The sequence below is a fragment of the Armigeres subalbatus genome, chromosome 2, assembly GCF_024139115.2.
Source record: "Armigeres subalbatus isolate Guangzhou_Male chromosome 2, GZ_Asu_2, whole genome shotgun sequence".
Classification (NCBI taxonomy): Eukaryota; Metazoa; Arthropoda; class Insecta; order Diptera; family Culicidae; genus Armigeres; species Armigeres subalbatus.
In genome coordinates, this window is record NC_085140.1 from 322708550 (window position 1) to 322733947 (window position 25398).

A 25398-nucleotide genomic window follows, 5' to 3' on the forward strand; every position below is an offset into this window, starting at 1 on the left:
TGAGATGAATAATTAGGGTAAATCATTACTTGGGCCTATGGACCCTATTCCCGGCTCACTGCACAGAAAACTAATGATTTGTACTGTTTGGTAGCCGTAGGTTTATGAATGATAATTTAAAAAAGTCTCCTATTTATCTCGCACAATACTCAATATTTTTCAACCATTTATTTCACTCCTAATCGATCCAATTATAGAAAATAAAAATGTAGATTTCAAACTTTTGCTCTTTGTTGAACACCACTGAGCCGGAGTGATTCTTTCCACTTTTACAACACGGTATCATCAAATAAACACTCGTAAAATCGTCAAAGTGCTCGATACAACCATTGCTTCAGGCTGTTTATCACCACACAATAATGCTAAAACTCACGCACTTCAATCTTTTCTAATTGTTCGTATCACTAGATCTTATATAAACATATTGGAATACATTTAAAAATGTATTCTCAAACCGAACAAAAAATCACCTCGGCCCAAGAACTTCTAGCTGTACAGTGCTGCCAAAAGGCCATGAGTCTTATTTTAGTATGAAGATAATCCTTCATTGTTAATAGGAAAACTGTCTCAAACGTTGACGCTTTTATGTTATTTAGAATTATCTCAATTTCAAAGAGTAAAAATAATATTTTTTAAGTATTTGGAAGGAATTTGGATGAGTGCATATATCTTCTCAACCAAATAAAAATTATTATGAATAATACCATCTGGCATCACGTTATCGTGGAACGTGCATATTTTTGTTTACGTCGCATTCTCTACCGTCCCGAGAGAGAGAATGAGAAATAGATGTTGAGAGATTGAGTGAAATATTGCGTATGCCGAAGAGACTTGGGGTATGCCGGATAAGCAATCGCATATGACTGAAATGAGTGCGTGCAGCACTGTTAATTTAAATCAAATAAAAGCTTTTTCAAGCGGTGTTTAGCAAGAATAACTATTTTTTAAGCATAGGTGAACCCCATCACAATATTACACGGCCCACAAAATTCAGGAAGAGCTGCTCCTAGTCATAAATATCAATTAAATAATGCAATCGTGCGCATGTTAGGCCGGGAATGGGGTAAGCAACCCTATGATTTATTGCATTTTATGCCAACAAGTTTTGAACATGTTTGATGTACATATAAGCATACAATCTTATGGAGACGCATGGTGCATTGGTTCATCAGCTTCATAGCTGCAAGGGATTCAAGCGTTAATATTACTTGTGATTTCTGCAATGAAAACCATCCAAACTATCAATGCTCTGATTTCATAACATCTTCTGCCGAGGAGAAAATCGAAAAAGTTCGAGCAGCTCAAGTATGTTTCAACTGTCTACGGAAAGGACACCTCTTGAGAAACTGCCCTTCAAATATGAATTGCCGAAAATGCAGTCAACGCCATCATACCATTCTCCACAGAAACGATAACGACAAAGTCAAGAAAGATGTCAAATCGAATGTTTCAGTTCAGCCGCACTACAGATCTTGTTCTCCAACGCAAGTATATAATACTGCTAACATTGAATCTGATTTTGAAGAAATGCGACCTGTTTCAACAACATGTTCTTGTAATTATGCTCAAACTACCAAAACAGTATTATTACAAACGGCAGTAGTAAAGGTTCAAGACCAGAAAGGACAACTTCATTTTTGCCGTGCTTTATTAGATAGCGGCTCACAAGTAAACTTCATCAGCAATGAGATGGCAAATCGTCTTGGAATCCAAAAGAAACGGACCCATGTCCCAATCACTGGAATAAATGCTGTTAGAACTGTAGTACGGGACAAAGTTGAATTAAAAATATATTCTCGTATAAGTGATTATGAAGCCAACATTGAATGTTTAGTATCTGAGCATATAACGGGAATAATTCCAACATCACGATTTTGCAAAAGCAACTGGAATATTCCAAAGAACATTCAACTAGCAGATCCTGAGTTTCAAACCCCAGTCAAAGTTGATATGCTAGTCGGAGCAGAACTCTTCTTCGATCTTCTGAAGCCCAACCATATAAAGCTTTCATCGAATCTTCCACAACTACATGAGACGCATTTCGGATGGGTAGTAGCTGGAGTATTGGACAAATCAAGTAATCAGTTTTCTCAACAATGCAACATTGCATCGATCGCAAATGTAGAGAAACTTATTCAAAAATTTTGGGAAATGGAAGAAGCTCCAAATGATTCAAATCTTAGCTCAGAGGAACAAACTTGCGAAGAACATTTCAAAACAACACATTGATGTGATCAAACAGGAAGATTTATTGTTGAGTTGCCATTCAAAAATAATGTTGAAGAATTAGGGGATAATCGTCAAACTGCTTTGCGAAGATATTTTATGTTAGAAAAACGTTTGATGAAAGATCCGAATTTGAAAAAGCAATACATCGAATTTATGCAAGAGTACGAACGCCTGGGGCATTGCTATGAAATCTTCGAAGCAAATGATCATCAAGATCAAGGAAAATATTATTTGCCTCATCATGCTGTCCTTCGTCCTTCAAGTTCTACAACAAAATGCCTTGTTGTTTTTGATGCTAGTGCCAAATCCCAAACTGGTTTATCCCTCAACGATGTTTTGCAAGTTGGACCAGTTGTGCAAAGCAGTATCTACGACATAATTCTACGATTCAGAAAATATAAGTATACCTTCACCGCGGATATTTCAAAGATGTATCGGAAAATTCGATTAGCAATGAAGCATTCAAAGTATTTGAGAATATTTTGGAGAGAAGACCCTTCCTATCCATTACGAACATTGGAGCTTAGTACTGTAGCATATGGCACCGCATCAGCTCCATTTCAAGCAACTAGATGTCTAGTACAACTTGCCGAAGAAGAATCTGACGATCTGCCAATAGCTGCTCAAATTGTAAAGAAAGATTTTTACGTAGATGATGTTTTATCAGGAGCAGATACATTTGAAGAAGTCATTGAAGCACAAGAATAATTACAAATGATGTTAACACGAGGAGGCTTCCCTATCCACAAGTGGTGTTCAAATTCAAAAAAGCTGCTAGAGCGAATTCCTATAGAATCACGGGAAAAGCAAGTAGCTGTTGAGGAATACAGTCATAACGAGGTGATCAAGGTACTAGGCTTATTATGGGAACCAAAAAACGATATACTGTTAATCAATGCGCCTAGTTACTCAAAAATGAATACGATTATAGAAACAAAAAGAACCATTTGTTCTGAAGTCTCGAAATTGTTCGATCCTCTCGGCATATTTTCACCAGTCGTCATAATCGCAAAGCTGTTAGTTCAACAATTATGGAAACTCAAGATTGGATGGGATGATCCATTAGAAGCTAAAATTCAAAAACAATGGATCGAACTTCGAAATTCTTTATCTCTGCTTAATCAGATACAAGTTCCAAGACGAGTGACGTTCGATGAAGCACATCTGTATGAGTTACATGGTTTTGCAGACGCTTCAAGTAGAGCATATGGAGCTTGCGTCTATCTCAGGAGCATATTCAGGAACGGAACAGCCAAAACATGCCTTTGAGTAGCAAATCTAAAGTAGCACCTCTACAAAATTGTCAATTCCAAGAAAAGAACTCTGTGCTGCCTTATTACTAACACGTTTAATCCAGAACATAATCTCAGCTATCGAGATGCCGTGTAAAAGTAGCATTTTGGTCCGATAGTAAAATTGTCCTGGCTTGGATGAATAAACCCGCCAACAAGTTGCAGCAATTTGTCCGAAACCGTATTTCAGAAATTAGAGATCAAACAAGTGAATTCAAATGGTGTTACATCAAATCAGAATTAAATCCTGCGGATATCGTATCTAGAGGACAGTTACCTTCAGCATTACAAGTAAACAACCTTTGGTGGAATGGACCAGACTTTCTTAAAAACAAGGATAGTAAAAACAAGTATAGTATTGATGAAATTGAAGATATTCCAGAAGAACTTCTTCCTGAAATCAATCCACTTATATCGAATCCAGTTGTTAAGATTGAACCATTTCAAGTATTTCGCAAATTTAGTAACTTTCGAAAAATTCAACGAATAATGGCCTATGTTTTGCGGTTTATTCAAAATTGTCGAAAAGAACAATCTGCTCGTGAAAAAGAAAAGCTACCTACCATTATGGAATTGAGGAAATCTACAAAAGCCAAGACAAAAGCTATTTTCAAAGTCATACAGCACGTAAATCTCGACGATGAAATTCGCAGAGTGTTGAACAATGAACCTTGCAAAAAGAACAACAATCTTCGCCCAATGTACAAGGATGGAATACTTCGCGTCGGAGGACGTCTTGATCGATCAAAGGTACCTTTTGAATCGAAAAATCCAATCATTTTACCAGATAAAGATCCTATAACACGACTATTTATTCAAACCCTGCATTCTGAATTGCTACATATTGGTCAAGCAGGAAATGTATAGACCGGTCATCGGACCGGATAGTCTGCACACCGTATCGAATGACAACGGCCAACGATGCATAAACTTCGCAGCCTCCCGCGGAATGGTAGTCCGAAGCACCTTCTTTCCCCGCAAAAATATCCACAAGGCCACATGGAGATCACCTAACCAAGAAACGGAAAACCAAATCGACCACGTTCTAATCGACGGTAAATTCTTCTCCGACATCACGAACGTCCGCACTTACCGCAGTGCGAATATTGAATCCGACCACTACCTCGTTGCAGTATGCCTGCGCTCAAAACTCTCGACGGTGTACAACACGCGTCGAAGTCGGACGCCGGCCTAATATTGGGCGGCTACAAGACGGTAGACTACCCCAAGAATACGCGCAGCAGCTGGAAGTGGCACTCCCAACGGAAGAGCAGCTAGGCGCAGCGTCTCTTGAAGATGGCTGGAGAGATATTCGATCCGCCATTGGTAGCACCGCAACCGCTGCACTTGGCACGGTGCCCCCGGATCGGAGAAACGACTGGTATGACGGCGAATGTGAGCAGTTAGTAGAAGAGAAGAATGCAGCATGGGCGAGATTGCTGCAACACCGCACGAGGGCGAATGAGGCACGATATAAACAGGCGCGGAACAGACAAAACTCGATTTTCCGGAGGAAAAGCGTCAGCAGGAAGATCGAGACCGTGAAGAGACGGAGCAACTGTACCGCACTAATAACACACGAAAGTTCTATGAGAAGTTGAACCGTTCACGTAAGGGCCACGTGCCACAGCCTGATATGTGCAAGGACATAAACGGGAACCTTCTTACGAACGAGCGTGAGGTGATCCAAAGGTGGCAGCAGCACTACGAAGAGCACCTGAATGGCGATGTGGCAGACGAAGATGGCAGTATGGTGATGGACCTAGGGGAACGCGCGCAGGACATAATTCTACCGGCCCCGGATCTCCAGGAAATCCAGGAGGAGATCGGCCGGCTGAAGAACAACAAAGCCCCTGGGGTTGACCAACTACCAGGAGAGCTATTTAAACACGGTGGTGAGGCACTGGCTAGAGCGCTGCACTGGGTCATTACCAAGATTTGGGAGGAGGAAGTTTTGCCGCAGGAGTGGATGGAAGGTGTCGTGTCCCATCTACAAAAGGGCGATAAGCTGGATTGTAGCAACTACCGCGCAATCACATTGCTGAACGCCGCCTACAAGGTACTCTCCCAAATTTTATGCCGTCGACTAGCACCAATTGCAAGGGAGTTCGTGGGGCAGTATCAGGCGGGTTTTATGGGCGAACGCTCCACCACGGACCAGGTGTTCGCCATTCGCCAAGTACTGCAGAAGTGCCGCGAATACAACGTGCCCACACATCATCTATTCATCGACGTCAAAGCCGCATATGATACAATCGATCGGGACCAGCTATGGCAGCTAATGCACGAAAACGGATTTCCGGATAAACTGACACGGTTGATCAAAGCGACGATGGATCGGGTGATGTGCGTAGTTCGAGTTTCAGGGGCATTCTCGAGCCCCTTCGAAACCCGCAGAGGGTTACGGCAAGGTGATGGTCTTTCGTGTCTGCTATTCAACGTCGCTTTGGAAGGGTAATACGAAGAGCAGGGATTAACACGAGTGGCACAATTTTCAATAAGTCCGTCCAGCTATTTGGCTTCGCCGACGACATAGATATTATGGCACGTAACTTTGAGAAGATGGAGGAAGCCTACATCAGACTGAAGAGGGAAGCCAAGCAGATCGGACTAGTCATTAACACGTCGAAGACGAAGTACATGATAGGAAGAGGTTCAAGAGAAGACAATGAGCCACCCACCGCGAGTTGGCATCGGTGGTGATGAAATCGAGGTGGTAGAAGAATTTGTGTACTTGGGCTCACTGGTGACTGCCGAAAATGATACCAGCAGAGAAATTCGGAGGCGTATAGTGGCTGGAAATCGTGCATACTTTGGACTCCGCAAGACGCTTCGATCGAATAGAGTTCGCCGCCGTACCAAACTGACCATCTACAAAACGCTCATTAGACCGGTAGTCCTCTACGGACACGAGACCTGGACGATGCTCGTGGAGGACCAACGCGCACTCGGAGTTTTCGAAAGGAAAGTGCTGCGTACCATCTATGGTGGGGTGCAGATGGCGGACGGTACATGGAGGAGGCGAATGAACCACGAGTTGCATCAGCTGTTGGGAGAACCATCCATCGTTCACACCGCGAAAATCGGACGACTGCGGTGGGCCGGGCACGTAGCCAGAATGTCGGACAATAACCCGGTGAAAATGGTTCTCGACAACGATCCGACGGGCACAAGAAGGCGAGGTGCGCAGCGGGCAAGGTGGATCGATCAGGTGGAAGATGACTTGCGGACCCTCCGTAGACTGCGTGGCTGGCGACGTGTTGCCATGGACCGAGCCGAATGGAGAAGACTCTTACATACCGCACAGGCCACTTCGGCCTTAGTCTGAAATAATAATAATAATGGTCAAGCAGGACTAATCAACACGATTCGTCAACGATACTGGTTGTTGAATGCAAGATCAACAGTAAGACAAGTTACACGAAACTGCATTAAATGTTTCCGCGCAAATCCTTCAAGCACTTCACAAATGATGGGAAATTTACCAGAAGCCAGAGTTGTTCCATCGTCACCATTTTTTGTTACTGGAATAGATTATGCAGGTCCTTTCTGGATAAAACAAACCAGACACAAGACAATCAAAGCGTTTCTAGCCGTTTACGTGTGCATGTCCACAAGGGCAATCCACCTGGAATTAGTCTCCAGCCTATCATCTGATGCATTTTTGGCATCTCTCAGACGATTTATCAGCAGAAGAGGATTGGTACACAAAATATATTCAGACAATGCAACCAATTTCAAAGGAGCCCATAATGAAATGAATGAACTCTATCGTCAGTTTCAAAATCAACAATCACTTGAAGGTCTACAGCAATTTTGTCAAATACGAGAGATTGAATGGCAATTTATTCCTCCGGACGCTCCACAATTCGGAGGATTGTGGGAAGCTGCGGTGAAATCAACTAAAACTCATTTGAAAAGAGTTGTTGCAAGTGCGAAATTAACATTTGAAGAGCTTTCAACAGTATTAGCTGAAATTGAAGCCATTCTAAATTCCAGACCGCTTTTCAGTATATCGAATGATCCAAGCGACCCTTTGGTAATAACTCCTTTGGTAAGGCAACGATGGACTAGTCAGAGTTGTTGATGTCTTCTGCGACGGTTCCACATTTCGGCGTCCAATCACCAAGATCTCGGTACTTCCTATTGAAGAAAATATCCAACCAATACGCGAGGAATCCACATCTCGTGCGGCCGCAGTATGTTCCTGCATCGCAGCAACCAATGTGTAGGAATGTGTTCTGTATTTTTTATCTTAGCAATTACTGTACATTGTTGACGCTAGTTTACTATAAATACCGCTCTACGGGGAGCTAGAGCTTATTCATTATCAAACCATTAAAGCGAATACATGATAAACCCAAAGAACCAACCTCTATTCAAAACCTCTGGAACTGAATCATCCATTATCAATATTCTCCTCCGCTATCGAACACCCCTATTAGGTTAAAGTTCATTACTTGTACTTTGATATGTGTATGAGATTGACTGAACTTAGTCTGACTTTCTAGAACATGCACAAAATGTAGAAATTAAAATTAAGATATGATGACAACCTTATTTTTAAAGGGTGGTCAGCATAAAACGTAAAAAATCTCCAAAAGTAACGGATTTACGAACTTGGTGTCTTCGACAAAAATTTTCAGGAGAACTTTTGCTACAACTTTTATGAAGAATCAAACCTTATATGTTGTGAAGTGGAAAAAATAAATTTTTCATCTCTCTTTTAGGGGGATTGATCAGTAATCTAAATACCTTCAAAAAAGCACATTAACTTACTGATTAAATGTCTCGAAGACACCATTACGCTAAATTACATAATAAAGGTACTATTAAATAAACGCGCTCAAAACACGATTTTAGCCACTGTGAAATGGTACGATTTTCACGAAGTCCGTCCACTTATTTGGTTTCACCGACGATATTATGACACGTAACACGTTGAGAGGATGGAGGAAGCCTACATCAGACTGAAAAGCGAACCTAAACGGATTGGACTAGTCATCAACACGTCGAAGACGTAGTACATGATAGGAAGAGGTTCATGAGAGTACGACGCAAGCCACCCACCACGAATTTGTATTGGTGGCAACGGAATCGAGGTGGTTGAAGAATTCGTCTACTTGGGCTAACTGATGACCTTCGATAAGGATACCAGCAGAGAAATTCGGAGACGCATCTTGGCAGGAAATCGTACGTGCTTTGGACTGGACGATGCTCGTAGAGGACCAACGCGTATTGAGAGTTTTCGAAAGGAAAGTGTTGCGTACCATCTATGGTGGGGTATAGATGGCGGACGGTACGTGGATGAGGCGAATGAACCACGAGTTGCATCAGCTGTTGGAAGAACCATCCATCGTTTACACCGCGAGAATCGGAAAACTACGGTGGGCTGGGCACGTAGCCAGAATGACGGACAGTAATCCGATGAAAATGGTTCTCGACAACGATCCGACGGGAACAAGAAGGCGAGGTGCACAGGAGAACGATTTGCGGATCCTCCTATTTTGATCAGAAACGAAGATTTTGGTCTTCGGGTTAAATCTGTGTTCCAATTAGCTATTTTATAATTTTGTGGATTTTAGAAAAGCAGTAAAAATCACTATGATGAGGTTATACACTGATTTACTTACTTTATTGCTAAGTTCTCTAAGTTTAAAACATCAATTCAACTTGATTTATTTTATAAGAGATTTTGAGATTATTTGAAAAGCTTTATCAGATACCCAGGTATTCTGAAATAAAAACGTCTGAATAAGATCAAAACGAGAGCTACACATTCAAAATGTTTCGGCTGAATCCTAAGATACTATACGTTCTCACCATAGGCGTAACTAGAGCCACGGTCTAGGGGGGGCCATGGCACCAGCTGATGGGATGTAATTTTCAAAGGCGATTTAAAGCACTGTGCGCATGGATTGCAATAGAAATTGTTTGACTAAGTTTATCGCTCATTCGTCCTAGAACTAACATAAAAAAAATCGCGAATAATACAATTGATTTCCAATGATGCTGTGATTGCTTCAAAACGCTGTGTCTGTGTCAACTTGTCTTCTCCATGCTACTAAATGTGGATAAGTGTGTAATCTAAGATTCAAGAATCTTCTTCGAATTATCTATAAATGAAATTCGATATGAGTATATTTCTGGAAGTTTTCAAGCATTTCCATGATTACTTAATGCATAAAGATCTCGATTTTTTTGAAACTTGAAATTTTTGAAACTCTTTAGATGTGGAATAAATTCCACGAAATGTTGTCATAATCAATATAAGTATTCATGCAATTCCAAAATGTATGCTATGTGCTGAAATAGTTAAGTACCGATGAACACAAATTTGGAATCCTAAAGTGTTTTTATGAGTCATAAATTCCATGAGTCATAAAATTATGAGTCATAAATCAAATTCCAGAATAACATAGGGTTTTTGTAGTTACTGACGTTAGGAAGAGGCTTTATTATGGTTTTCTGAATAGGTGAGAGATTTCTCTGCAAAAATCAAAGAGACTTGAAAAGCAACCAAATCGATCTGAATTGTGCTGCAAAAGAAATGTTTTCTGATTTCTGAATGATTCTGAACTGGTTTCTAAATCTATTTTTTTAATCCTAAAAAACAGATTCTAACTAAAGCAGGCACAAAAGAGTTTTCCGATGATCCTTATGATATCGCCAAAAAATTAAATGGAACAAGATCTTTTGAGGATTATAAATTTTTTTCTTTAATGCAATCTCTGTTGTGAGTGCGAAGGTTGCCTAAGTTTTGTCCTAATACTTTTAATGGAATGCGTTGTTGATTTTTTTTGTCATTGTAACAAAGATTCTTAAGTTTTATAATTTTAAATCTTTCTGTGCCAGAATTATATAGCGAGAGCAAAAAGCTCCATAGGAATTTGATCAACTGTTTTGCGGCATACCTTGCGATTAACTCGAAGATTTTCGAAAGAATGGTCGTTCGAAATTTCATTGACCGGATTTGTGTACATGTGCTCATTTTGATGTAGTTGCTTCAGTCTTTTTTGAAGCGAATGGTAGTTTAATAGAACAGAAATATTTATATCTTAATACAATTATGTTTTTATGTTTCTGCGACCAGGATACTAGTCAAACAAATGCAGAACAAATTTATTATTTTAAGCTAGCAACTGAATTAGAAGCGGCATTGATTTAGCTTAAAAATCGAGAAAATGTTCCCGGGGATCCAACTTAAATATTTCGATGCTTTGCTGAACAAATGGTCATAAATGTGATAACGCAACAAAAAATATGTTTATAGAATTCATAATTAAAATTAAGAAATATGTAGGAAATATGTAAATGAAATAAAAACTGACTAAGTTTGAATTACTTTTCAAAATTTTCTGAGGGGGGGCCACAAGTAGGTCTGGAGGGGGCCAGGCCCCCCCCCGGCCCCCCCTTATTTACGCCAATGGTTCTCACTGCTATCTGTGAACATTATGCTCTAAGAAGGAAGAACAAGACAATGTCTAATGGCTCTGTCAGAAGTTTGCAAAACTTTGAAACGAAGGAAAAAAATTACGAAAGTTTGGCAACTAAGAATAAAACCTCAGTGATTAGATGCTTCAGTGTACCTGTTGATTTTCTCATAACACGTTGTTGGTAATTTAATGTATTTATTTGAAAAGTTCGTTACAAATTATCAAGTTTCGATATAAAACTGACTTCAAAAACTCTTACCCTATTTTTTCAAGTTCAATTAAAACCGGGAAAATTTGACAACATTTATTGGGAAAAGCGGGGAAAACCGGGAATTTGAAAAACGAATTTCAGTGGCCACCCTTTGTATGCACTCTCTATTGTCCATATTACCCACACAAGAACCTGTCAGTTTTGTTGAATGGACGACACAAATCACCCATTTAACACGCAAACACGGTTTGAATGAACTAAGGATGAAACAGTTGAGGATAACGGAGAATAATGTCGACAATTTTTGTTTTGAAAATATCGTCATTGAATTTGTTTACATCGAATCATTATTAAACAGAGTATTTATTGCCATTTTAAATTTGGTAAAACATAAGCCCAGAATTTGAAAGATACAATAAGACCTAACGAAATATCTTCTAACGTAAACCGTGTCCGTTTCCCCTACCTCTCCTACATCATCAACATTGTACCTCTATCACGTGTAATATCGGTGATACCTATTTTAGGAACTATTAGTATTAGGGTCCACTATCAATAATGTAACTTCTTTGAAGCGAAAACGCGAAAAGCGAGTTGCATTATGGTGTCAGAGTAGCACCTGTAATAACTTTAATTGTACTCACCTTAACGACAGCAGGATGACAATTGAATCGGACACATTTAAAAACCGTAAACTTTCACTTTCAAGGGCACTACCACCAACAGTTTAGTAAAACATCACAACTTACTTAACTTAAAAATAAAAATTATGCACGATTTTCGAACCAAACTTTTTTGATCCTTTCGAATCACTTAACGGACATACAACACAATCCCGATTCCCGACTGCAGGCGTCCTGTTTACATCTACACAAAGGTACCGTTAGGTCCGTTCCCGTTTGGTTCAACGTGTGACAAGCAACACAAAGCTCACCACGATGCGACTAGCGGAATCACATCACATCGGACGCTTTCGAAGCCATCTGACTGTGCGGCACATTGGCAGACGAGCTACCGTTATGCGAGACGCGACACAGACGTGTCGCGCAACACCGAAAAGCTCTTGCACGCTTAAAAAAAATGACACGCAGCGATGACGAATAATATACTATTTAAACTCGTTTTTTCTAATGTATATTTCTATTGAATTAGGGGTTATACTTTATAAAAAAATATATATAAACCACGGAATACTACTGTCACAAATTCATTTCAGTTTAGGTAAAGAAAAATACATCAAAAGGGTAACTAACTTGTTTTGGCCTAGCCAGCTTTTAAACAAATGTACTCGTTTTAAACGAGTAAATAACATAAGCAAAATCAAATGTAGTACAGTAGCCGTTCGATAACTGCAAAATGTTCACTTTTCAGTTAACGGATGCCGTTATTCGATAACTGCAACGCATTCTAGACGTCAAACGGTTGTCAATCGACGTCAGATGCAAAAAAGTGCAGCGCAATGCAGATGTCATTGCGTTTGACATCAGTTTGAAGTTTAGCGGTCCGATAACTGCAAAACTGTTGCAACTATCGAATTGCAGTTAAAAAGCATTGCAGTTAAATGACTTGCAGTTATCGAACGTCTACTGTAGCTTCAAATTGCGGGTTTTCGGGGTTTCCCTGTTTTCCATATAAATTTTGAATAAGCTTAAAATTGTTCAACAGATCAGGTTATCAAAAATAATCCAGCTTTTTACGCAGGTCTTGCTATAAACTTTGAGTCACCCCTATTTGACGTTTGCTGTGTACACTATAATTTTTATAATTTGAACCTGATTTGAACAAAGTATGCTTTGTAAGGAGAAAAAATATCAATACATGGAAACGCCAAACAACCTAATGATTATTGATCGGTTTTAATTTTCTAGAATTTCTATTAATAAATTTACTCTCTTTTCAGGTATTTCAAGAATATTATAATGAACGGATATGAATACCTTTTGAATAGATGAGATTTTCGAGATTGATAATGCAAAAGTACGTCCACCTGGACAAATTAAGTTTTATTCCAAATTCATAGCACCTAGTGGAGCATTTTCCTAACAACGGTAGCTTCCTCTTCTGGCGGGAACACCCCGATCAAATCAATCTATTTTAAAAGATCGATACGATACGCTTCGATATTTTGGTAGTTTACCTACTCTGCTGAACCTTAAGGCATCCATAATTTGTGGACCTGAATCCTTCGTGCTCGATTCTACAATATAGTCGGAATCAATCGCTTTCTGTCAATGCCGGGATCAATTTCGAAACGATGTTATACTCTTTACCCGTGACTTATGCTTTTGACGCAAAACAAACTAACCCTGAAAACTGTATTACAGAAGTACTTATATGGTATCGAGATGCGCCATGCCCCATGCATAAGAATATTTTTTCTTTCGTATTGAACGAGGAAAAAACAAACAATCGAGTATTATATAGAGCAACATAATCTATCTATTTTGTATTTTGTGTTAATTAGCTTGCACAATGTCTAGCTATCCAGCAGCCAAGAATGTAATTAGAAACTTAAATTGCATTCGACCGTACAGCTGCAGTACGATGAAAAAGTCGTGGTAGATCTGTGCAATGAAAGTCCTATCTACGCCTTCTTTTATGTTGATGTTAGCACCCGCATCTGCTCGGGTAGCATTCATCCACTTCCGATTCTCTTCATATTGACCACTTGATCTGTCTCCGAAATTGTGCTTAGAACTCTAAAAAATAAAACTTTGATTTTGAATAATTTACCTTTCGACAGCATAAACATGAGAAAATTGTTGACAGAAGAATTTTAAAATTTAGTCATGCTTGCTTGGATGCAACAAAACAAGTTTGTACACAAGAGCTGTCATTGTTGAATCACCCCCACGTGATTTATGGCTAGCGTAAAAAGCTGGTAAAGGCGGCCAACCTTCTACTGCCTAGATAGGCGTGATAGCCTCTACACAACAATTAAGTAAGCCAGAGCTGACACGAAGCGACCATGCAATTTGACAGTTCATTGACGGGAAAGCAGACGAAAAGTTACCATCATATGATGAAGTTGAGCAACAAATTATTAAATTATAAGTGACGAACGTTAGAAGTAATGAGTCAATCACTTACTTCAATTTATAGAGTAAGGGGTCGTTCAAAAATGATGTCACAGGTTTTAGGGGGGAGGGGGTCTAAGATTTTGTGACAGTACATGTAGTACTAAGTATACAAAAAAGCGTGACAGAGGGGGGGGGGGGGGTCTAGAAATCCCAAAAAGTAGTGGACGTCATATTTGAATCGCCCCTAACCGTATGAATTTTAGCTTCAAACAAAAATTGTGTAGGTACATACCTAGGGGGGATCGGGGCAATATGGGCCACCTAAGGAAATCGTTCCGAAAAGCGCCGAAAAACTCAAAAAAACATCGTTTAAATGTAGTTGACTTATACTAGAGAATGTTACCTTTCATATTACGTCGATGAATGACGAAAAATGCGTTTGGAAATTGTTGGAATGCACTTTTGAAAATGTATTGATTTCAATGTGTGTTCCCGACTATACGGGGCAATATGAGCCACCATTTGGGGCAGTATGGGCCACCCATCCAAAACCTTTATTTAGGCGAAAAAAGTATCGTAATATGGAAGAATATGATATTCCTACAACAGTTGTGAGTATTCCATACCAAATAAAATTAAAAAACCGCACAACAGCGGACTGAATCGATTTGTCACTCTTCACCGTTTGAACAGCCACATTTCAATTGGTCAATGGTCATTTTTTCTGATTCAATCGCAGTAATGCGCTGTTGTAATTTTTCCGTCATGAATCTTACATGTATGATAATACTCTTGTATTTGACTATTGAAATTTGAACTTGTTCGCATTTTAAGGCCTGATATCTTGCTCTGTTCAGGTATGCCCATATTGCCCCATAGAGACCGGTTTTGGGAAAAAAAAGTTTTATGATAAATTCAGATTTGTATCAATACAAACATGTGTGCACAATATTCAATTTTAATATATCTTTTGATTGTGGTGTATTTTTGACCTGTATTTTAATCAGTTTTGTGTCAAAACCTTATTTATAAACTTCAAATCTTATAATAATTTTGCCTATGCAGCGAAAATTTACATTTTCAAGTGTATTTTCATTGTTGAATTGAATTTTAATGCGGTTTTCACGTTGATGCATATGTGGAGCATCCGCTTAAAGATCATATAACTTTTACATGATAAAACTTGTTAATAAGCTCAAAATGAGGGTGGCTCATATTGCCCCGTATGTTCATATTGCCCCTACTGCCCCTATAACGGATAATTCTCTTTCGGATGTGTTTTGGTCGAGAAAAGGAAAACTCAAAATAATATACGGATTTTTTCAATCTGATTTTATTCTAAAATTTCTACATAATTGTAATAATTTTAATAATAATAATATAATAGCAATAATAATAATAGTATATAATAATGTATATATAGTTATGTACAAATTGTTCTGTTCTACCACCTCCTTTCAGTTAATCATTCCTTCCCTAAATTGCATTTTGTTTTTCTCACGTAGTTCCCTTTTAGTATTTCGCTAAGGTTTTATGATCATCCCTCACGTCTGGTATCTTGCTTGACTGTGCTCTCAAATAGAACCGATCAGTGACCATCAATTCAATCACATTTCGTCCACTTTGTGCGGATGTGTGTGTGATTCATAGCTAGGACCTTCGTTTACCGCGATTCCGATTCCCCTCGCCCGATATTCGTCATTAGTTTCGCACTACAACTATATATAGGCATAGTGTTCTATGTTTGGTTGTTATTCAGGGAAGTACCTATCGCACCTAAAACCTATAATGTGTATAAATAGTATTCTGGTTTTCAGCATTTTATGTACTGCTTGTTTCGTTCATTAGGATTAATTGTGTAGCAATTGATAGTTTTGAACTTTCAAAGCCAAGTTGTATGAATATAATGTATTCCATACCTTCTCGTGTTATTTTGTTATAATGGTACTTACAAATTTGCTTCTCTCGTTTTATCATGGTTGATCATCTGTTTTTAGTTCGTTATTTAGACATTCTGTTGTGTGAGTGTTTGGTTCGATGTGAAAAGCCCACAATCGAATCATTGACTTTCTTGCAATCTTACGTTCTATTAGTGTTTATGTATTTTTGTTCGCCTTTTTGTGTTCGTGTAAATGTTTAAATATTGTATTTTTGCTGTTTAAATTTCCCTTCTTGGTATTTGTTTGCTGCACGCTCTATCACTTGTGTTGTAGAAGCTTCTCTGGTATCTCTAGCATTTCACATATCATTATTCCTGTTCTCTATCGCTTTCTGGCCTAGGTTGAGAATATCCCAACTCAAGAAATGAGTAATCCTTGAGTAGTATTTTTTTAAATTTATGATATGAAACCGTTTTCAGAGGATAGGAGTTCTAAAATAAAGGTACAAATTTAAATTGTGTCTAGAAAGCAAAACATAAGAAAACATCCAAAGATAAAATTCAACTAGCCGAATGGACAAACATAAAAATAAAAAATAGAAATCACCAAAATAATAGTGTAACAGATGGCAAAACTAAAAAATGAGAAAATTGCAACGAACGAGAGGGACCTTTTGGGTCAATCTAGTCTTAAGGTTTGAGCATTATTGCCTCTTAAATAGTTTCCAGTAGTATTTAGTGTGATTTAGTATCCAGCTATGCTACATGCATGGTTTCCTCTACTGAGTCTTTCTTAAATTGTAAGTTACCACCGATTTAAATTAAAATAATAGATTAAATAACCTAAAACTAAAACAGAAATAATTTTCCTTGAATTATATAAATAAAGAGTTCAACAACAGCACGTCGCTACTGGATAGTTAACGACGATGAGGATCGTTTCTTTGCATGGGAATTCAACTGCGTTGAAACATCATCGTACAGTAGTAAGGAAATAATTTAAACAAGTCGCTAGTTTTTATTTCATTTGTTTTATTCATTTTACCTAATCTTTGATGTGAGTTCGAAAGCTACATTCATTGTGCTTCTCTATTCTCTTGTTGCTTGTCATCAAATTTGTATGAGCTAAAATTGACTTACTGAAACGAGTGGACATTCAAAACGAACGAAATAAATGGCGCTAATGCTTTCTATCGATTTGAAGATATACGGAACGTGGTGCTAGTCAATAGTTTTTTCTCTACAGGTTAGTCATTCTACCCTTGGAGCATTATGTGATCTTGGATAGCAAAATCCAATAAATTAGCAATCTCAAAAACAGGTTGGAAAAAGTCTTCTTTTGTTGTTCACATAATACCTCAAGATACCATTATATGTTTATATTGTCACAATTTAGTCATAAAAAAAAGAAATCTGGCAAGTATAAATTCGCCCTGCAGTAATCCTTTCATTCACTCAACTAATGTGGAGCATCGGAATTAGGTCGAAAAGCAATTACGTATCCTTTATTCCCCAAAAGGTGAGCTCTTGCAAATTTTTTTGGTGCATTGTGCTATTTCGTTTCGTCGACGACATTGATATTACGGCACGTAATTTTGAGAAGATGGAAGAAACCTACATCAGACTGTTAGAGGGTAGCAAAGCGGATCGGACTAGTCATCAATACGTCGAAGACGAAGCACATGATAGGAAGAGGCTCATGAGAGGACAATGTTAGCCATCCACCACGAGTTTGTATCGGTGGGAACGAAATCGAGGTAGTAGGTAGGTAGTATAACGAACGGTACGTGGAGGAGGCGAATAAACCACAAGTTGCGACAGCTGTTGGGAGAACTGGGTGTCCTGAGAAAAACGGAAGCACGAATGAGGGAAAGCACAAAAGGCGGAATACGAAATGCAGAATGAGCGATAGGCGGAACGATAAAAAAGGCAGAAACACGAAAGACCGAACCACAAAAGGCAGAATTGCATTGGACCGTTTTAACTTAGACCGGTCGTTTGATCTGGTGGTTCGAAATGTCCGCCTAAGTTAAAACAGCCCAATGCAATTCTGCCTTGCGTGATTCTCCTTTTCTCTATAATAAGATATCCTTTGGCCTTTGATCGGTCAGGTGCATACTTTCTTATTGTTTAATGGGGAGGATACCTTCCGTAGCTCAGCGACATATCACTTTACACTTTACATACCATAACCATACTGATCTCTATACGGTCTGAGATGTTTTTGGGTGGGAAAGCATGGAAATAGTACACTTAATAACTCTGGAAGTTGTTACCGGCGGGTAACAATTGTTCATTGATTTAGAGCCTTGATCACGGAAAATAGGGACAAAAATTGTGAAGGTTCATTCGATTTGCTCCAACGGTCATTTCATATCGACGCGCGTGGGCACGGGGCAGTCGATATATGCGCGTAGCGCAGCAGAGCGATAAATATAATCTGGGTGCCGAGTGGGCGAAGAGATCCACTGAACTGAAGAAGAGAGGCCAAACTGGGATCGATTGATGGTTTTTGGGCGGGAAAGAGCTGGAAAACGGCGTGAGTGGGCATTTGGTGTTAACTCCTGGATAGAGACGCTTCTTTAAAGAAAACGGAGTGCAACACTTATACTCGAAAGGATCCAGTAGACACGTTTTTGCGATCTGGTAGTTAAATTTAAGTTGAAACCCCAACCGTGTGTTTAAGAAGGGTTCCAAATCGTTATTCGTAGCCTTAGGCTCAGAGCCGCATTCGTGTCGTGGAGCCATCGACGAATAGTTGCTCGGTAAATCATCCCGCGTTGTATCGAACGGATACAGACATCCATGGGCTGGGACTCTAATCATCGAAGCCGGCGAAAGCCTTCCTACTGAACCGCTTCCGTTGTTACAAACGCTAAAACCAAAGTCACCACCTCCGCCGGCTGGATTTGCCGTCCTCGAACCATTATATCTCCAACTGGGCTGCCATTCTATTTCCCATAGATGCCATCGTGGCCACATAGTACGTGGCGGTTGCCAAGCTCCAATAACCGCTGCCGGTCCTTTGGGGACCACCATCTCGTTTCCCGACACCACCTGGTCCGTCGTTCACGTCAGCTGTTGAAGTCACCGTCGTCGTCGTAGTCCAACGTGGTCAACGTCGCCATTGTACCAAGATCGCCCTACCTCGCACCTTCCTTCCCGCAGCATTCTTCGAAGCATCCGCCTGTCCGTGCAGTTTTCATCGCCCCTCAATCGGACGATCGTGATCGCTACATCGACACCGGGCCCTTCCAAGAAGACGCCCTTTCAATAGCCCCGTGCAGGGGCCAGAGTAGCCCAATAAAGCGCTGTTTGACCGTGACTACTACGTCCAATTTAGGTTCCCGTGATCCGAAATATCCCCAGCGTCCGTACGACCTGAGACCCGGAATCCAAAAGAGGTCTTGAGTACCCACCCCAAAGACTGCCGTTGGCTCTAGACCAGCAGTCTGGGGTTTGCTGCCGGTTTCCCTCCGAACCCGAGCTTTTAGGTTCCGGGGTCAAAAGTAGGTTTTATAAAGTGCTTAATGGATAGAGTAGAACGGTGCAGGATGAGCAGTGCTTATTGAGCACCCTAAGGATGATAATTGATACCACCTCAGCAAGCATGCTTTTCTATATATTTTTTTCTTTATTAACGTGTTTTTTTTTGTTAATTTAAGATTAACCTTTTGTCTTTGCTCTGGGGTCATATTGACCCCAAATTGAAATCGTTATAACTTTTTATTCTTTGGCCAATTTTGATTTTTTGGGCTGCTAATTTAATCATCTTTCAGGACATTACCTAAGATTGGCCATAGGTGAGCAGGAACCTCGCGGAGCGGTGTTTTTGCAAAACACGGTACTGTGGTTAATGCCTTTGAATCTACGCGTGTAACCAGAGACAAGACAGAAAGAAGAAAAGTTGAGTCTACTAGGTGTAGAGGTGTAGGTACAAAGGATCTCAAGCTAGAGCAATATTTCACACATGCAAGAATATTGTAAGCACACTAGCGCCGCCTAGTTTTAAATTCCTAATTATTTTCTCCGTCATAAGACAGTCCAGATAAGTTCATCTAAAGACATATTTTTATTTAAAATGTAGAAAATTCCATATACCTGAATATCTTGAGTTAGTCTAAGATAATGATTTCACATATACCACCACCTAGCGGCCAAGTTCTGAACTAATCAATGCCTCATGTCAAAGCACACGCCTTCTTGCATTACCTTTTTGAAAAGATGCATTGAGTAGGTTTTTCAAATATGTATAAGTAGAATAAGCACAAAATATCAATTAACCTTTTTCACGAAAACCCCTCCCCGCGAGGTTCCCGCCTACCTATGACCAATCTTAGGAAACGTCCTGAAAGATGATTAAATTATCTTTCGGAACTGCTTAAAAAATCCGAAATTGGCCAAACAATAACAAAGTTATAATGATTTCAATTTGGGGTCAATATGACCCCAGAGCACAGACAACGTAAGAAGTTTTTTTAGCACAGACAGAAGGTTAAGCTTTTCTTTATTATAATACGACAGTTGTCTTTTGTTGCCTCCTATCTAAGATCTAGACTTGAAGGCGAATTTAAAAAAAAAGGTAATCCCGATAAATGTGACTTAACTAAAACCCTGTTTTTGATTGGTTTAAATATGCTACGGGGCAAGATAAGCACCCTTATAAAAATCATTTTTTCCAACTGAAATGTATTAGACCATCAATATTAACAAGAAGTAATAGCTTTTAATACGCATTGATCATATTAAAAAAATAAAACTGTTTTTTGGATCGATAAGTTATTATTTTTCATTATACCATCAAAATCACACTGAATAACAGAAATAAGTTTAAAAAGTCAGTAAATTTGATAATGTACGTTACTCAACAGATTCAGCGCATAGTAAATCATTATTGTAGGTTGTGCAAAAGAGTTTTAGTATTTTGCTGATGCTGATTTCTTATAAGAAAATCCAAATTTTCAAAAACTTTTGCAAATTTATGTGCATTTCAGATTCATTTTCTTTTTAAAATATTTTTTTCTGTCAATTTAGAGAGAAAAAGGAATAATAACGGTCAAATTAAGGGGTGCTCATCTTGTCCCGGGTGGCGATCTTGCCTCTTCCTCCTCTACTAAGCTGAGAGTCTGCTAGTGTTTCAGTTATGAGATGAGATTCCAATAGATAGAAAGTAGACAAATATACGGAGGAGCGTGCTTTAAAAGAAGTAACCATATCCTCCTTCAACTTAGAAAGGGGAAGTGCGAGCTTTCAAAGAATAAAATATACCCTCTTTTACCTCAAACAGACGTGTGTGTAAAAATATAAAATTCTATCTTTTGAAATTCCGCCTTTTGTAATTAGGCCTTATGATATAATCCGTCTTTTGTACAAGAAAGTCTGCCTTTCAAGATTCTCCCTTTTAGTTTCAGCCCGACTTCTGATCCCATCGGTCGTTTTGCGGTTCTCTTTTGTATTTTCAATTCGGCTTCGTTCGTATTCGTGAAAAGTTCAGTTCGCGTTGGCGACTGTTGTGTTGGATCCCGTTATGGGTGATCTTCTTCTTCTTCTTCTTCTTCTTCTTCTTCTTAAATGGCTCTACATTCCAACTGGAACTTGGCCTGCTTTTCAACTTTCTATTAGTATTAGTATTTCCTCAGTTATTAATTGAAAGCTTTTCTATGCCCGCCATTGCATGAGTATGTATCTTGTGTGGCAAGTACAAAGGATACACTATGCCCAGGGTATCGAGAAAGTTTCCAACCCGAAAACATCCTAGACCGGACCTAGAATCGAACTCGCCATCTCCGGATTGGCAATCCTACGCCTTTGCTCGCAAGGCTACTGGAGATCCCGTGTTGGGTGATACGGCAGCCAATTCAACAGCGAGCAAAGGTGCGAGGATAAAGGTGCTTAGAAACAACATCTATTCCTCCCTGCAGGACAACGACGCTGGTGCAAGGATGTTATCGATCATTTAGTAATCTGCCTTCGATCATTTAGTAGTTTGACAATAACTCATTCCAGAGGCTAAATTTCATAATGTATTGTATGGTGGACTTCTAGTGCAAAGGTTTATCTACAACCATGCCTAACAGTTCGTTGTTTGAATTTCACTAATAAGGGAGCTATATCGCTAGCAGCAGTAACTTAGACTAAATGATTGCATATTTTGTTATCATTTAGTATGAGTACAGCAACTAGCACCTTAACTCCTTTAATAGTGGATTTCGAACATCGACCTGTTAAGAAGAGTTGTAGAAAAACCTTCGCACTAAAAGTCCACCATACAATACATTTTGATAACATCCTTGCGCTGGTGTTCCACTGGCAAGAAGCAGAAGAAGAACCAAAGTCTGCAACATCACGAAAATCTGCCTGAGCAGAAAGAGAAGTGCTCGCCAATCTGTGCTCCTTGCTGCTTGATCGCATTGCGAGTGGCACTCTAAAATGCACCATCAAACTATGTTCGGATGAATCGGATGGAATAAAGCTGAAGGCCGATTCTAAACCCCAGCATTGTAGGCTGCTGGACTTGTTGAAGCAAAACAAGAACGAATATTTTACTTACGACATCCCCAGCGACAAGCCGTTAAAGGTCGTCTACGTGCTCTCAACGATCTTCCTGTCGAGGAACTGCAAAATTACTGGTGGACAGTGGTCTGCTTCCCACCGGGGTTTACAAGATCGCAAGACAGGACAAGACACGAAAATACCGCGACCAACTCTATTTGGTCCATTTGAAGCACGGTTCTATCTCGTTCGGGGAACTGAAGAATGTGAATGTCATCGACCATACTGTTGTTGAGTGGCAACGGTACCGTCCAAAGCACAGAGACGTGACGCAGTGCATGAACTGCTGCAACTTCGGACACGGCACCAGAAATTGCTATCTGTCTCCTTGATGTACCAAGTGCGGCGAGGATCATCACACCGAGAAGTGCCTCTGGTTTATCATCGCAAAAAATCCTGACATGCAGCAGATCGACGTCAAGTGCGTCAATTGCAAAGCATGAGGCCACCGCTAATAAATGCTCCAAGCGAGCAGCATTTTTAGAAAAGAGAAAAAAGTTCAACGTGAAGAGTGAGCCAGCTCGAATTCAACCGCCTTCGTTCAATATTAACAACTATTCAAAATTAACCCCTCGGAAGCACCATTCATCGGCTCCGGCAACTGTCCAAAACAACCAATGGCCATCGTCAGCTTTACCTTCTCCCGGATTTCGGGGACGACTTGAAGCATAAAATCTTCCCTCTACGGACTCGGCTCCACTGTATAAACCAAACTAGCTGCTGTATTCAGCTTTGAATTCCAATACATCAATTGTGCTTGAGATAATTCTAAAACAATTCTCCTATTGCATGTGGAGTAGGTACGATTTTCTGCTACAACTGCCCCCATTTGCATATCAGTCCCACGTTGTTTTCGCATACTGAGACTTAACAAGCTTTAAGGCTCAAATTACCGTCATCTAGTCATTTAAGAAAAAGACAGCCACGTGCTCATACCTCATACGCTCTCTTACATTTTAGAGTGCGTGAGAGTAAATCGTCGATTTCCCCTCTTGAAATAAAATGTTGCAAAATGCAGTTTTTTTGAAAACTTAAGCGAAATACAACCAAATGAAGCATCCACCGGATATAATTATGTCTTCGCTATTGGATGATGTAGTTTTGAAACAAAAATACTTCCCCCATCCAGCTGGAAATTGTTTTTTCTCCTCGGTGGGTGGTTTTGTTACTGGGGGGTGGTATGAGCACGTGGCTGTCTTTCTCGTAAATGACTAGATGACGGTAATTTAAACATTTGAACCTTAAAAAAAATATTATTAAACATCATTTAGATCTTGTTTTTGTTTCACACATAGACATAAAAAATGCAATTTTTATTATAATTTTTGGAAGTGCCTACATTAAAAATTAATTGGATTTACTCAAAAGTGACGAAAAGTCAAATGGGACTGTTATGCCAGTGAGTGCCGTGCATTACATGGCACATATAAACATGTCATTTAATTGGCGACTCTACAATTTTTTTTTCCGAGACCACGTGATATTTTTTTAAACACTAATTTAAAAAATAGCTTTCAAATCAAGATTCTTCAGAGATACGCTTTTGAACGAACTTTGCAACCCAAAGCGATCAATTAAAAAAACCCGCTTCATCTTTTTTCGTTTAGGTAGAATCGAAAAATTTTCATGGTCATTACCTCGCATGCCTACACACAATAGTGCTGTCCAATGAGAGCTTGAAGTAGCTCGAAGTTTCTTCCTGTCCTGCTCATGCCCATTTGTTGACAAAAAAGAACGAGCAGGACGGGTACAACTTCGAGCTGCTCATTGGACAGCACTAATTTCGGAAAGAAATCTAATAATAACAACATTGAACTTTTGAATTTTGGAAATGTCAAATGTAATAAATGAAAAGTACGTATAATAAGAAGTTAGAATAAAAAAGGTAATGATAGGAAAACTTAGGCTGTCCAAATGAGTCATGCTGCTTGAAAGGTAGATAACTTCATCGGTAAACCCTATTCAACAGGCTAATAAACTTGAACAGCACCGCGTTCCGTAAAACAAATAACTGTCGAACAAAACCTAGATTTCATGTTGCCCTTATCTTCAAACAATATTAAAGCTAGCGCATACTCAACGCCCCGACCCCCTTCCCCATAACAAAAAAAAAAGAAATCTCTGTCCAATGGTCCTGCTGGCTAGCTACTAAACACTAAAATTATCCCACCTCAATCACCAATAATTCGTTCGTTCATACTCTCCTGACTCTGCTTCCAATTCACTATCGTTCTCTATTCAAATCACAGCTTCTTCCGTTGCAAACAACTTAAAAAAAATGTTGCGACTTTCGTCCTGTCCGGAAACAACCATTTCCCTTCCCCCGGTGGTCCTAGGGTCTCAACGAGATGATATCGAGATCCACACCACCAGGGGATACGATTTTATTGTCAGTCACTGACGACGGCGGCGCCCGCGTCCGCTCTAAACGAGTTCTAACTCCTTCCAACTAGAACGTGATGATTGGTTGGTTTGTTTGTTTGTTTGTTTCAGTCCTTTGGATTTTGCGCGCAAGTTTTCTAACGCGATAGGATGAGCCCCAACTGCACTGAATCGGGAGCAGTACCGGCTAACTGTTGTTGATTGGCTTTTCCGCGTGCTTGCTCAGACTTTTACCTACAGACGAATTACATTCGTCGGAGCTTCTGGATACCAGCCTGGACATACTTGACCACGTTGTACAGCGAACTGTGTAGGGTCATCGGTCCGTTATCGTGGTCCAGATCGATAAAGAAATCTGAAAAATATGTCGAAGCAGAGATTCAGAACGGAATTGTTT

General features: G+C 39.6%; 1 protein-coding gene across 11 annotated transcripts in view; it reads right to left on the reverse strand.

Annotated features, from left to right (window-relative positions):
• Nucleotides 1-15499: 15499 nt before the first annotated feature.
• Nucleotides 15500-25398, reverse strand: part of LOC134212682 (AF4/FMR2 family member lilli) — a 319987-nt gene continuing 310088 nt past the window's right edge. For all 11 annotated transcript variants that reach the window (XM_062690748.1, XM_062690747.1, XM_062690745.1 and 8 more), the window contains one exon: nucleotides 15500-25356. In XM_062690748.1, the coding sequence (XP_062546732.1) occupies nucleotides 25247-25356 (110 nt within the window). In that variant the 3' untranslated portion in view covers nucleotides 15500-25246. The remainder of the gene's footprint in view (nucleotides 25357-25398) is intronic.